Below are 15,447 nucleotides of genomic sequence, written 5' to 3' on the forward strand. Positions count from 1 at the left end.
AAGGTAGCGGATGCTACTCTCCAAGCAGAGGTAAAAGATCCGGGGTATTTTCGACGTGTTTTCACGGTATTATATACGTCTTTCTACTTTTCCGTTTTTAGTTGTGTCACCCTCCTCTTACCTCTGCCCACAAACGGGAATCTTCAATGGAGGAGGGAGACCCAATTAAAGATGGAAAAGTAGAAAGACGTATATAATACCGCTAAAGCACGTCGAAAATATACCGGATCTTACTTCTGCTTGGTGATGTATTTGAAGTGGTAATGCTGGTAAATAATGATCCATTGCTCTTTCCACGCTTTTGATAAGCTTTGAAGCTACATGTCTAAAAGCTTTGAGCCGAAATTAGCTTCCACAAGTAAGCGCCATCATATTTATCATGACAATAGTTCTGTTCAGTTGTCTGTTTCTGTTTTGTTGTTGCGTTCTCTTGTTAAAGAATATATATGTATTTAGAAAGGTCTCATATCCAGAGAGTTGAGATATCAGTATATATAAATATATATATATCGAGTTGTAACGAAATCTATGGAACCCTAACGTCAAATTGATGGCTGTATGTTTGTACCATTCAAAATGATGAATCACGTAATTTGTAAGGATGTTATATACACTTGCGCCACGGTACTGCGCAATGTTGCTATGGTCCCTACAGCGCGGCAAGCTATTTTTGTTCAGAATGTCAATATCTAGAGACTGCTGCAGTCCGCATATAATAAAGATATTGAATAAAGATTATTTTCATGTTCCCGCATCGAAGAGTGATTGCGTCATCAAAGTGAGTCCATCACACCTTTGGTGATTTCATGTCACGTTGAAAGCCCTTTTCTCGCACATACGATAGAAAAATCTTCTCCTGGAACAGGACCAAACCAAAGTAGAACCACGTCTACAGTATGTGTACCGTGAAACGCAGAAAATGTCCATGTAGCTCAACTGTTAGCAGCCTTAAAGTTAAGCTCCTGATTCCAACTGTAGTTGGTAACTAGGAGACCCCGATTCGATCTTGGGAAGGGCATCTAAGTTGGGGCTGCACCCGTCTTTCGGAGGGGGCGTTAGCGGGGGTTCCGTGTTCGAGGAGGTACCTCGAGCACGTTAAAGGGGAAGGGCTAGCAACCCCTCCCTGTGAAAAATACGCCCTGCTACTGCTACTGTGGTAACAGTGGGGCCAGTGCCACAAACTGACCAGTCTAACTGGTGCGGACTTTTTAACCCAGCGGTTATGATATGCGGCCTTTGGACTGGCGGGCCCGGGTTCGATCCCCAGGAGTCAGGAGTCTGTTTCTACTCGCCCCTTGTGTTTCACTGCATGTGCAAGGAAACTTGCTCCCCTGTGTGCCACTGGGCAGTACAATGGCCTGAACGAACGAACACGTACAACGCAACTTTCAAATCCTCCGCTCAAACCCACAACAGTCTGCTCAGGTCTAACGACGAAAACACATTGTAGGTTGCATAACAGATCCAGAGGTCCATACCAACAACAGTCCGCTTAAGTCCAACGATCAAAACACATCGTACGTTGTATAACAGATTCAGAGGTCCATACATGGATGTCAGCGCGGTCAGAGTTCACGGTCGAACATTGACCTTTGACCACAGTTGCCGACCCAAGGCCAGCTGCAGGTCTGAAATCGCAATTCGATTAATTGTTTGTCGTCACTTACTAGTACATATTTCCAGTAAATCAAAGTACTTTGGTATTAAAACCCTAGCCCTACTGAGCCCTACAATTGTCGTTTTGCCCAGGTTTGTTCTGTATGCTAGCCCTGACAACTGTCGGGTTGAGGGTATTTCTAGAATGCGTAAGTTGCACCCGCGCGGTTTTTGTAAAGCGAATTAACTAAAAATGAGCAGCATCCGACTAGTACCCTTTGTTTCAAAGGTGTCTGGGCACTTCAGCGGTGGGGGTATATTTTTGCTCTGGAAATCCAGCAGGACAAGGGTTAACATTTAATGCCGTTAGCATTGTGTCATTTATTTTAGAAACAACTCTCTCTACTCCTTTCAAATCGCCTTTGCTAGCATTGCCTTGAGCCGGATTTCGGACTTTTATATTTTCAATAAATCAATGCTATTAACACTTAATGCCGTTAGTATTTGTTGTTGTGTTGAAGTTTTGTTTTCGAAACAACTCCCTCTACTCGGTAGTCAGTTTAGAATCGCTTTTGCTAGCATAGCCTTGAGCCAGATTCGGAGCTCCACTGATTTACGTGCAACAACGACCGGATTTCGGGACGCCTTCGTGCCCAGACTACTGACTAAGTGCGAAGATTTGTGCGACCAAAGTGCATATCCTGTCAGGCGAGGCTCACGGGGTATGTTGTCCTAATCTGAGTGCCTTCAAGGAGAAGATCCGAGGCGTTACATTACATGTGACCTAGTTCAACCGGCTGCTGCAGTAACAACGGTACGGAACTTTAAAGTTGTTTTATTCACTGAATGTTTAAGTGGATGTTACATGTGACTATGTTTAGTGGAGGTGCAACCGCTGCATATAGTTCTCACGTAGCTGTGACGGATTGACGATTGTTCGGCTGTTGACTCGGTCAATATGCGTCGGTCAGGGGGAACAGATCGTAAAAAATAGGCCTGTTAAAAACATGTCTTGTAGTGTGCCTTATAACAGTTAAGACGTCTAGAACTGGTAGTCAATTGGCAGTGTCACCCTTCTAGTATCGTTCTGGATGAATTCTTTCGTTCGAATTTTTCGGGAAAACTAATTTTATACGTTACAAACCTTATCACCTCTCGGTATGGTTGGCCACTTGAAAAATGTCCTTTGATCACTTTATCTTATTTACAGTACACAACGGGCAGTTATGTGATTAGGAATGGTTGCGGAGAGCGGTGAAAATTTCTGTCTTTTCCGTCTAAGAACACAGCTAGACAAAATGAATGCAGTCCCAAGGATAGATGTCTCCAAATCTGGGTAGAGCAAATATTTGAGATGCAAAGAGCAGCCCGCCAGCTTCCTGAGTCGTTCTGGGTTGTCTGGTAAGACTCATGAGGTTGGGTGAGCGGATCAGATTTAGATTCAGTACATGTTGTGACTTGTGATTGAAATAGCCTTGACGGCATATATTTACACTGTACATGTAGCGTAAATGCCCCCTCTTACATGCATGTTATGGCCCAACCATAACCCAGACAGGTAGCAATTAGTATCATATATCAATGATTAGCAGGCTATATATTCAATAGGGCACTACTACAGAGAACGCTGACGTTACTGTAGAGTTTCATGACATTATGCGTTCAACAAAACATCTTTTTTGTGATCCATTAATGAAAATTCAGTCAGCGCACAGATATTGCACAAAATCTGCTGACTAGGCTATATTGTTTTTCACAGAGGCCTCCGACATGGGCGTCCGTTTGGTCGTGTTCCTCGGCCTGTTGTTATCCACCTGTGCCGAGCCCGAGTCGGGCACCTGGGTCTGGAAGCGGCTCTGGCAGCCCCACCTTGACGGCATCTGCAGCGCTCTGTGCCCGCAGGACGAGGCCACCCCCTGCCCCACCACCCCTCCCGAACCCACTCCACCGAGCCCTCCCGAACCCACCGACTACTGCCGAAAGAACCCGAAGACGCTGGCCTGTCAGCTCGTCCTAAGGGATCCCGAACTCGCCGTCCGACTTTACAAGGAGAATCAGTGGGCCTTCCTTCGGGAGGGTGCCAGGCATAAGGAGGAAACCCCTACCGACCAAGACGTCGTGGTCTCCGAAGAACAAGAACAAGAGCAAGTGCGGGACGAGGAAGACAGAGCCGGCGCAAGGAAAAAGATACGGGAATGGAAGCAAGTTTGGGGAAGCGACCAAGACAGCGACGAGAGTGAAGGACAAATGACGTACGGGCAACGACGATATACAAGCTGGTCGTCCCGATCAATTGTCACAGCTCGTCCGGATGCCAGCGTCGTCGGCGAAAGTAGGCATTCTTTGACCTATTTTACAGGTCTCCCGGGTGGCGCCGGCGTTTATCTTTGGGGGGAGCGCTGCTTTGCGATTTTTAACTTATCGGGGCCAGGTTCTTTGGTTAGGGGGACAGTATCTTCATGAGGGACCGTATCTGCGGTCCCCCAAGCAGATACGGTACCCTTAGCAGATACTGTCCCCCAAACAGATACGGACCCCCAGCCAAAGAATCGGGCCCCGATAAGTTGAAAACCGCGAATCAGCCCCCCCCCCCCCCCCCCCCCCCCACACACACACGTAAACCAAAAAAATAACAACGCCGGCGCCGCCCAGGAGGCCTGCAAAGGATGATAGGCATTCTTAAACATTAAATACATGATGATGAATTGCGTAATGAGATATGATATGATACTAGTAGATTTATTCTAGCCGCTTTTGGGAGGGACTACTTCAATTATTTTCACGTCTCGTTTTTTTGGACGGCTCACGGGTTACAATCTAATGGTGGAGAGATCGAAATTTGCCGCCCTATCAGCGCCCACCCCTTAAAATAAACGTCGGCCGCTTCTAGAAGGCTGCGAAGGAGGCTGGAGATATGAGATCTTTGAACTTTTCTTTTGAGAGCGTTGGAGCGGTCGTCACCATGCCCCGACGTTATGCCCTTGGGAAAGGCACTTCCTTGACGGTGGAGTGACGCCCACCGAGCCACTTTGGCTAAACTGTCAAAATGTGAGCCAAAAACACACTACGGATTTGGTACGCCAATGTGCCAACATCTGCACATTGACATCCCCAAAGAGCCGTTAATTCTTTTTTTCTTTCTTGAAGGTTCGGTGATTCGCAGTCAGTACCGCCCCGTGACGGTGAAGATGAACATGAACCTGCGGCGGAGCCAGGTGATGCGGACGTTCCGGACCCACCGGCGGGAGGGAGAGACCCAGGCGGGCGGGGAGGTCAGGCAGCAGGGTGGCGAGGTGAGCTTATTGTGGCCTCACTCACTCACTCACTCACTCACTCACTCACTCACTCACTCACTCACTCACTCACTCACTCACTCACTCACTCACTCACTCACTCACTCACTCACTCCTTCAAGTCCGTGATCCGTGATTAGAACCGTTGAAAGTCCTTATTTTCCTTGAAATGTTCGGCCCAATGTGGAGACTGTTGCGTCAGACAGAACAGATAGGGTCTAAACTCTACTCTCCACGCAGAGGAGTGGGTCCGGTTGGTTTTTGACGTGCTTTAGGCGTTTTTTTCGGGCTTTCTATTTTGTCATGCTTTTTTAAAATGTGTGGGTTGGTGACATTAAAAAAAACAATGACAAATTAGAAAACCCGTCAAAAACACTCCTCTGCTTGGAGAGTACTACTAGTAAACGCTCCCATTTTGGTCAAAACTTGAGCACGTTTGTTGGCGTAAGGACATATAGTCAGTGAGTTGTTGGGACATATTTGTTTATGGCATATTTTTGCTCATTTTGCAATTACTTTTTACGATTTACAGTATGGCAGAAAACTTCCATTATTTTGGAAACGGACGAAAATTGATGAGAGCGCGGATGTCATCCATATACTGTAAATCCATTTAATATTACGGCTGGTAGTTTTAGCGGTTGGGGGGGGGGTGATAGTAGCTCACTGCCATTAACCTTAACACTGGGAACAAACATCACTGTCTCAAGTGTTAGTGATCAAATATTTGCGATGATGAAATTTTAGCGGTTAACTAGTGACTATTAAAGTAGCTAAAATAAAGTTAACAGTAACAAATCAAGTTTTAAACTAGAGTTAAGTATATGTGATACATATACTTCAGGTTTGCTATGTTAGTTTAGCGATTACGGGGTCTGTTTATGGATATGAATCGGTATTGAATTTTTCTTCTTATTTGAGCTCAATGTGTGATAGTTGTGTGACGCTTTGTTGAAAATATAGAGAACGCTAGCGATTAAAAAAAAATCCCTCCCAATGAAATGGTATGGCTACCCTGCGACGTCACAAAATCAAAATTGCGGCCACCACACATGCCAACGGATCCAACAAAGGTTTTGCTACGCAAACCTGTAACAAGCTATCTGCCACCAAAAAATCAAGACCATAGCATGTGCAGATCAAAAGATAGAGAAAAAAAATCACGCTCTGCTGCAGTACCAAGGCCACATACCAGGGGCCCCAAAATCGACCTTGAATTTTGGCTTCACAACACCCGTCCACATACCAAATATCATTGTAATCCATTAAGAGGCTCTTGAGTTATGCTGACTGGAGTGGTGCGGAAACACATAAGCATACACACACACACACACACACACACACACACACACACGCACACACACACACACAAAACTATATCTCCATTTTTCATGGAGATAATAATCAAATCAACATGGCCTTACTGTGATGTCTGCCCAGGTCTGGCGGCGTCGGGAGGTGAGACGGAGGCAGACCCGGCAGGCGGTCCTGGCCGGGGCCTGCAGGAGTCAGGGCAAGGTCACCACGCCGCGCAGGGTCAGGGTCGACGGCAGGTGGCAGGACTTTGAACTCTACAGCTTCCAGGTGAGAGGGGATGTTTGGCATCAGGTCTTTTTTGTTTGATCAGTTATAATTAAGGGATATTAAATCATGAAATGTATTACAAAACGTTTAGTGGCCAGAGAAAAGTAGCCTCCATAGCAGGCTCTCTGGGCCTTATTTGGGGCTTATTTTTGTACTGAGTCGTTTGTACAGCCAGCCAGTAACCATTAGGCCCGGGCACGGACTGGTTGCACAAACGCCCCAGTACAAAAATAAGTCATCAGAAAAAGCAAACAAATGGCACAGAGAGCCTGTTATGGAGACTAGGATAAAAGTTTTCTGTCGGTCCCAAAAGCGTTACGACCCCTCCCCACCAGAGAGTGTAGTAGAGCTAGCAGAAAGGGTGCCTTGGCAAGGTGTTAATCTCAAAGCGTTGCGTTACTGATCTTTACGTCGTGTCTGTCCTCCGTGTCAGGTCGGCCGGAGCGTGTTCCAGAGGTTCTACGCCGTGTCATGCGCAGACAGGAAGCCCGTGACCAACTGTGACTGCGGAGGCTTCTGTCAGAACAAATACTCACAGTTCGCCGCCTTGGAGATCTACAAGGATGACAACGATGAAATCAAAGTAAGCATTCTATCCTTGCAATTTTTTATCGTTAAGTCCGTCTTTTCAGACTTTGAAACAGTCAATTTTGCACTCTTTTCGTTCTTTCCGTCCAGTTTAGGGAAGAAACGAAGCTAATAGTTCATAGCAAAAACTCTCAATGGAGAATCAACGATTCCCTTGAAAGAATCTCCATTTAGAAGCGATGTTTGTCTTTTATATCAATTATCCATTTGTTGCTTCGTTTGGCTATTGGCAAAAAGGGGGCTTGTGGCACCGAAAACAAGGTTCTTGGACTTGCTGCCGACTTAACACATGCTTACGCATGCTTTTCTGTAATTTCAGTAACTGCACATGTCGCATGTCTTTTCAGTCATGACCAATGGAATATTGTCTAGCTCTTCATTGAGAAGATCTGGGTCGAGATCAGTACAGTACAGCGAGTCGTCTAATTTGTTTTGTAATAACTTGTTTCCGCCTGTTCCATCACTCAACATTACCCGTGTTCCCCCAGGTACGCCCGCGGCTGGTGGAGGTGCCGACTTGCTGCGAGCTGGTCATCCCCTCCTAGCTCATGCCACGTCACAACGTCATTCCACAAAATTAATCATGATATCATAAGTACAGATATAAACCCAGGGAGGAATCTAAGCATACAGTAAGGAAGTTTACCCGAAGGCCACAATCGTCTAGGTGTTAAAAAAATCAAACCACATATCTTTAAAGTGCCAGTGAAATGAAATTTCTTTTATAATTCACGTAACAGTTTGGTCTGTCTAAAAATATCGATGTAATCTTTAAGCCAACTGTCTACTGTGTGCCCTTTGGTGGAATACATTAGCGATGGTTCATGACGTCACAGAAAGGACTCTTATAGTCATACAAGCTAACGGGAGAGTCCTTTCTGTGACGTCACTACCCGTTGTGTTTATGAAAGATAGATGTTTTCAGAAAGACCTAATTTCTAGGTGAATGGGTGTACAGGCCAATGAAACATCTATACATTCAGCTCCAATATCCGCTCATAGGTTAGCATTGGTAAGTCCCTTAGGTCATTGATACGACGCAAAAGTGTTTAACAGTATCCGTTTCCCCGATAACAGAATAAATCCCGTTCGAACCAAAATCGTCTTCATTGCCTTCTTCATGACCAAAGTGACGGCTGACAGGACTGTGTACTAGAAGGCCCGGATGTTTGATGAAAAATGTCAGAAGAGCAAAAAAAATTATGTATTTCCTGCCCCAGTACAAATGGTCTATATATAGACGAACCAAATAGCCTCTACCAGGCTCCGCAGGTCGCTAGGAAAATAGTAGAATTTGGCCAAATAGATGATATATAACATATCAGGAGTTAGCTAGTCAGAGATTATTAATAGAGGAGTACATTATAGCCCCTGACTAGCTAACTCCTCCGGTATGTTATCTGTCTATTTGGCCAATTTCTACTATTTTTTCAGCGACCTATGGAGCCAGGTAGAGGCTAGAACCACAATATGTAACAACAGATAAGAGCCGATATGTTACTTATAAAGCAGGTAAATCAGACGTTGAAACCTGAGCGGCGGGTCGGGCCCCAACTGTGCCGGATGTCTGTCTGCGTGTGCAGGTGTTATCCAGGCTGTCTTTTCTCGACAGGTCTGATGAAGTCCAGGTCTGGCGCTCGAGTTGCCGCGCTCGATCTGTACTACTTGGCTCGATCTTAAATACTAGTACATCTTTACCTTTGCCAAGAAGGTTATCATTACACGGTTTTCCGTGCCATTTGCATGTTTCTGGGTTTCTGTACTACTCTCCAAGCAGAGGGTTGGGTCCGTCTGGTTTTTGACGTGTTTTTAGGCGTTTTTGTCGAGCTTTTCTACTTTGTCAAGTTTGTCCCAATAACCCACACTCTGTACAGCATAACTCGAGAAGCTGTGGATAGTATGTGTCTAGCTATAGGTGTGCGCAAAACGAAGGCAAAAGTATGATTATGAACCACCTGGTGGCTTCCTGAAGTACTTCAGCAGAACTTCCGGTTTTCATACCTCGTGTGCTACATATTATGGCCATGATCTTTTAATGGTAGATAACCCCTTTCAATTTTGTTTAGGTTTTAGGTTCTGGCCATCTTATATAATTAGTTTTAAATGCAATCCAGTGTAGTCCCACCGGTGACGAACAACTATTCTTCGCTAGTAGTCGATTCCATTATTCTGGTACGTATCACACTTACAATCGCATCTGGAAACGTTTTGAATCGACCACAGGCCACACCTAGCCTGAAATTTGGGTTGGTGCAACCATCATTCTCGACAAGACCGCGTACCGTTGAAAATGCGGTCAAGGTTTAGAGACAGCTCTTGATGACGTCATTGTCTGTGGCTCATCGAAAAATTCCGTCAGGTATTAAAAACCTCACTGGAAACTAGAATCAGCTGTGTTAGTATCAGATTGAGGAGAGTGACAGGATTCTCCAAGTCATTGAAAAGGCGGTCACGTTTTAGGGAGGGCTCTTGACGATGACATTGACAAATGTGCGAAAATACCGTCAGGTATCAAAAACCTCACCGTCTACTAGAATCAGCTGTGTTGGTATTAGATAAAGGGCAATGGCAGGATTCTCTAAGTAACCAGCTGCAGTGTCATTGAAATGGAGGTCACGTTTTAGAGAGGGCTCTTGACGATGTCATAATCTGAGACACATCAAAAAATGTGCGAAAATGCCGTCAGGTATCAAAAAAACTCACCGGCTACCAGAAGCAGCTGTGTTTATATCACATTGATGAAAGTGGCAGGATTCTCTAACCAGATATGTATCAGACAGAAACACAGCCGCACCGGTGCCAAAAAACCGCAGGAATTCAGGAAACATTGAACTCTCCATACGCCCCAAGGGCTGATCTAAAACTCAACCACATCTCGAGTCACTTCTCTCAGGTCTGTGTTAAAGTCTAAAGGCTGTGATCCTTCTACAGTCTGTAATTTTACCTCTCCTGATCATGAGCTTTACAAAAAAACCTGTTGGTAGAACATTTAGATGTGGAACTCGTCGCACCATTGTCGTACGATCGCAAACTGAAGAAGGTATTCTTAGGATGGCTGTGCATGTGTCGTTTACAGCATAGCATTATAATTATTGTAGGACAAGAAAATCGTACGACATCCCGACGACGAATGTGACCGCATCGGTACCAAAACCTACTGCAGGTATTACATTACAAGGTCAAGTCAAGTCTAAGTTTATTGCACAACAATTGCATCAGGTACAATGAATGGCAAATAGCATGGAATCTTAACTTACACCCCCATTCCAATCGGGTGCCGACCTCTCTGCGACCGCCTGCTACCCGAGCGATTTGACAGAGCACTCAACGAATCTCATTTGCATAGTCAGCATAGATCTAGATTTGTTTTATAAAAAGAACGAAGCTTTTTACTCTTTGTGTGTTTTGTTGTCCTTTGCATGATAGTCTAATTTTGAAGTCAATGTAGGTCGCAACGAGATCGTAGCGCAATCGCCGTCTAGTGGAATGGGGCCTTGCGGAGCAACACAAATCTTATAGGAGGGCCTGCATGGGGAGGGGGGGTCCGACAACGCTCTACGCTAAATTCGGAGGGCCGGCTAAGTAATACGCTAAATTCAGAAAGCCTCCCTACGCTCTACGCTAAATTCAGAAAGCCCCCCCCCCCTTACGCTCTACGCTGAATTATGGAGTGGTCGGCAACGCTCTACGTAAAAGGGGCATGCAGGCCCTCTTATAGGAGGCAAGTCTAGAGAGTCTAGTGCAAAGCATTCCAAGCACATCCGTCTTGGATAACACCGAAAGCCTGACAGAGCAAAAAGATCGAATTGAGATCCAATAGAGGTCGTAGTGAGATCGCAGCGCAATCGCCGTCTAGTAGAGTGTAGCCTTGCGGGGAAACGAAAATCTTATAGAAGGCGAGTTGGGAGTCTAGCTAGTACAAAGCATTCCAAGCACACCCGTCTTAGATAACGCCGAATGCCTGACACAGCAAAAAGAATTCACAGCACATTCCTCGCGAGTGTCAGGTGTCTTCCCATGCGTACGTGCCGAGCTGGTCGACGTGAAGGATAGCCAGAAGGCAAAGATGCGGTCTTGAGATCACCATCACGATATTTTCCTTAGCACGTTGCTAAGCAACCAGATAAACAAATGATAGCGGCCAAGTTAATTGGTCATAAGGGCTCGTTGGATGAATTTGAGAAATAACAGCCCATGCCTCGCGGCGTTGTGCCAAGCAGTGGGAAACTGTTATCGCAGAGGAAAACAGCTTTTCTGTGGTGTTCAGATCGGAGCCGATCAGGTAAGGCGTCTTTATGGTGGTCCGTATAAGGAATGATTGGCAGTTACAAGTGAGTCTTCGAATTTCGTACTTCATGTTGTGCTCTAAAACGTCGTATTTATCACTAGTGTAATGAGTTGTTGTCGCTATTGTAATAGCTGTGGTCTCTCATTTTGTCTGCTTTGGTCAAGTCGCATGTCTGATTTTTATTTTCAGAATATACAGTTTTATCAAAATCATATATTGTGTGTTGCTTTTGTTCAGTGTATTTCTATGCTTATTATCACGCGTATAGTATATTTTATTGTTGTTTGTTTAAGATGATAGCTGTGACAGTAGAAAAGGCTTTTTTTAAATATTTTTCTTTGAGCATCGCTATTGATTAGACGTTGTTCACACAGTTTGTGGTCATCTGCAGAACTTTGCACCAATGAGGGTCAATCTCGTCCTCGTTCTGGTCTTGACCGGCTGTGTCAGAGGTCAGATCACGCTACTGGGAGAGAGACGGCGGGGCACAGTGGATAAAATCTGCCGCACATTTTGTCCGGACTGTTCTCCATCCACTCTCGGATCGACTTCTACGGAAACAACCGAATACTGCCGACGGAATCCGACCGCGCTCTCGTGCGAACTCGCCAGAATCGACCCCGAGAGGGCGGTTCGTATTTTTCAGGACAACCAGTGGGCATTTATCAGAGGTGGGCCTTCCAATGAAGAAGAGCCTGTCGAAAATGACAGCTTTGACTCTGAACGGGACGGGGCGACGACGACGGTTGGTGGAGAGGGACCGAACGTCGTGGCTGGAAGCTCGCGCACTAATGTTGGTGAGGACAAAAGTGTTCTACTTCATACACATGTAGGCAAATCTATATTTGTAATGAGTTTTGACAAATCATTGATTATGAACCATATCTGCTCTTACATTTTTACCATTACGAAGAAGCGATGAAAAGTCGAATAATTCTTGTAGTAATTTGATACTTTATAGAATCTGATGTATCTGTATACTATCTGTATATTTCTTGTGACCTGTACTTAACACAGTTAGTATTTGTGTACAATAAAGGTCTTCATTCATTCATTCATTCATTTAAACCAACAGGGGGCGGAGACGGGGCTTCAACCGTCATCACGGGTGCCAACGCGCAAGGAGGAAGATTCACGGGCAATGCAAATGGAGGAACGTTGGAAGAAGTGACTGTCAATGCCGGTGGGGGATCGTCCAGTGTAGATCTGACGGGAGGAGGGTCACCACAGGGGACGGTTCTTACGGGAGGGGGGTCAGGAGGAAGGGTGATTACCGGAGGGGGGTCGGAAGGAATGTTGCCTATAGGAGGGGGCTCAGAAGGTAGGGTACTTTCGGGAGGGGGGTCAGGAGGGAGGGTAGTTACAGGAGGGGGGTCAGATGGAAGGGTACTTACTGGAGGGCGGTCAGGAGGGAGTATTCTTACTGGAGGGAGTTCAGAAGGAAGGGTGCTAGCGGGAGGGGGGTCAGATGGGATGGTACTTACTGGAGGGGGGTCAGGAGGGAGGGTGCTAACGGGAGGAGGGTCAGGTGGAATGGTACTTACTGGAGGTGGGCCAGGAGGAAGCGTGCTAGCTGGAGAGGGGTCAGACGGAAGGGTGCTAATCGGAGGGGGGTCAGGAGGAAGGGTGCTTACCGGAGGGGGGTCAGGAGGGAGAGTGATTTTGGGAGGGGGGTCAGGAGGGAGAATTATGACCGGAGGGGGGTCAGGTGGTAGAGTGATTTCAGGAGAGGATTCAGAAGGGAGCTCGAGGGTGCTCTCGGGAGGGGGGTCTGGAGGTAGAGTAATCACAGGAGGGGGGTCTGCAGGGAGAGTAGTGTCTAGGCCGGTTCTCTCGTTTGATGAAGGAAATCCTTACGTAGAAAGGGTGACGGAAAATAGGGAGGAAATAGTTGCAAATGCACCAACGTTTGGGAGATCGTCACAAACTGTACCTTTTGATGGAGGGCACGTAAGTGAAGGACGAGTGGACGGGCGTGATTTCTACACCACCGGGGATGGACAGCATTTCAACAGAGGCTCTCCAGGAGGTCCGGTCTATCATAGTGGAGGTTCTGACGATATGATTGCTGGGCACGGACTAGACCAGAGGCAGGGTCACGACAGGCAAGAGCCCCAGAGGCAGGGTCACGACAGGCAAGGGCACCAGAGGCAGGGTCACGACAGGCACGGGCACCAGCGGCAGGGTCACGACAGGCAAGGGCACCAGAGGCAGGGTCACGACAGGCACGCTCGCGCGGTGGTGTGGATGGACGCGTGTAGGAGTCAGGGTACGCTAGTCACGCCGTCACGGGTCAACTTGAACGGCGGGTGGACGGACATAGAGCTCTACAGTCTACAGGTAAGCACCCTCCTCCAGCAGGGCTGAATCGCTCGGCAACAAAACCTCCCAGCATCAACCCTGCTCTTGTGACCCAAGGTTTTAACTATTGGTGACGTCACCACCAATCAGAGGATTGTCGACGTCACTAGCTTATCTTGCAGAAATCCGCAAAGGTCACTGGAAAGCTATCAGGCAATCAGGTTACGTCTAACATCGCTACTTTGGGTTCAGAACAAAATAACGGCTGTTTGTGCCAAATAAGGCTAGCTCATTAATTATTCATGAGCAACTGTCAGTAACGTCACCAATAGTTAAAACCTTGGGTGCAGGTAAGCCACGTTTATCGTTCAACTTCTTTCTTTCATCTGACGGTAGGTATACCTCCTGCTCAGACCTTCTGGGTAGCTGACGGTTTTCTATTGCTTTTTTGTTGTGCTGTTTTCTAATCGCTCACGTGTTTCACGCTAAATGTCCAAGCAGGTAGAAGATCTTTGACTCGTCTTCATCCTTTTTTTTAAGTGGCAAAAGTACGTCAACAAACATATTCTTCCTTCTCTGTGTAGGTTGGAAGAAGTGTGTTCCAGCGCTTCTACGCCGTGAAGTGCGTGGAGAGGACCCCCACGGCCAACTGCCAGGGAGAGTGTCAAGACAAGCGTTCCCAATACGTCGCGCTGGAAATCTACGAAGACAGCAGCGGCGATTTAAAAGTAAGAGTTTGGGGAAAGCCTTTTGTTCTAGCACTAGGCAAACCACGGTAAAAAAAAGAACGGTCCTTTGGAATTGCCATCAAAGTTTATGAAAGCACACCTCGCACATATTATGAACAGAAGCTACAACACGTAGGGTTTGCTATGGTTTACCGTTGCAACGATATACAAAGTTGAAACGATGGTCATAGTGTATTTTGGGGTTGTTACACCGACCGTCTGTGAATATGTTACTATCACTTAAAAAATTCATATGTGTTGGTAGAAGTCATTCTGTGTCAAAGTTAACGGAGACGGGGGGCGCCACAGACTTTCTGCAATGTATGATCCACTGCTTACCGAGTCACGTGTCCTATCTGCACAACGTGGCGTCACAGAGACAGTGGATTGCTCATTCCTTGACAAGGACTGGAGTTGATCAGTCGAAAATTTGGGTAAATCCAAATACTTGTGTTAGAAATTGTAGTTTAACTTAACTTTGAAACAGAATATATCAAAATATTTGTCTATCTCTTACAGGTTCGTCCCCGATTGGTGGATGTGACGACTTGCTGCCAACTAGTGATCTCTGCATGATTAGGGCTATCATTAAAATATAAAAGTACCTTCTAGATAACCCAGTTTTCCACTGTACAATGTTACACATTTCATGATATATCAGATAAAAAAGGAACAGTCCAGTGTGATCATGGTGCTTTATTTTTAGTTGATATATATATAAATCAATGGGTTTTTTATTATACAATATACATTGTATATACTTGCCAACAGGTAAGGTATAAAGGTGTATCTGCTCGAACGCGTTTCCACTATGTGACATAGTACCCTTATTCAACAGTGTCTGCATTGTGATATGATTTTTGTCAATCGTCTTCGATGACCTCAACTTACTTGCTTCTTAGAATCTTAGTTTCGGGAGAGTTTTTGTAGTGTTCAAGTTTGTGGTCCGTAGCAAAATTATATGAGTATACAAACATCCCATATATTCTTCGTACATTCCATTAGATATATTTATGTACAATATATGAAGCATGTACATGAGGCGTTCTAAGGCATGTCATCAGCATTT

The 15,447-nt window shown here is 45.8% G+C and overlaps 2 protein-coding genes and 1 long non-coding RNA gene across 3 annotated transcripts; all 3 read left to right on the plus strand.

Annotated features, from left to right (window-relative positions):
• The first annotated feature begins 3,356 nt into the window (after positions 1-3,356).
• On the plus strand, positions 3,357-5,018 carry LOC136426523 (uncharacterized). The gene is made up of 2 exons (XM_066415188.1): positions 3,357-3,928; positions 4,744-5,018. The coding sequence occupies exons 1-2, from the start codon at positions 3,367-3,369 to the stop codon at positions 5,016-5,018; spliced, it is 837 nt and encodes a 278-aa protein (XP_066271285.1). The 5' UTR covers positions 3,357-3,366.
• Positions 5,019-6,333: 1,315 nt separating this feature from the next.
• On the plus strand, positions 6,334-7,854 carry LOC136426616 (uncharacterized). The gene is made up of 3 exons (XR_010754313.1): positions 6,334-6,473; positions 6,907-7,056; positions 7,550-7,854. It is a non-coding gene; the product is annotated as an uncharacterized lncRNA (long non-coding RNA).
• A 5,556-nt stretch (positions 7,855-13,410) lies between these two features.
• Positions 13,411-15,166, plus strand: LOC136426524 (uncharacterized). The gene is made up of 3 exons (XM_066415189.1): positions 13,411-13,689; positions 14,235-14,378; positions 14,898-15,166. Exons 1-3 carry the CDS (start codon positions 13,411-13,413, stop codon positions 14,952-14,954), a joined length of 480 nt encoding a protein of 159 aa, XP_066271286.1. The 3' UTR covers positions 14,955-15,166.
• The last annotated feature ends 281 nt before the right edge of the window (positions 15,167-15,447 follow it).

Source organism: Branchiostoma lanceolatum, chromosome 2 (genome assembly GCF_035083965.1).
Source record: "Branchiostoma lanceolatum isolate klBraLanc5 chromosome 2, klBraLanc5.hap2, whole genome shotgun sequence".
NCBI classification, from domain to species: domain Eukaryota; kingdom Metazoa; phylum Chordata; class Leptocardii; order Amphioxiformes; family Branchiostomatidae; genus Branchiostoma; species Branchiostoma lanceolatum.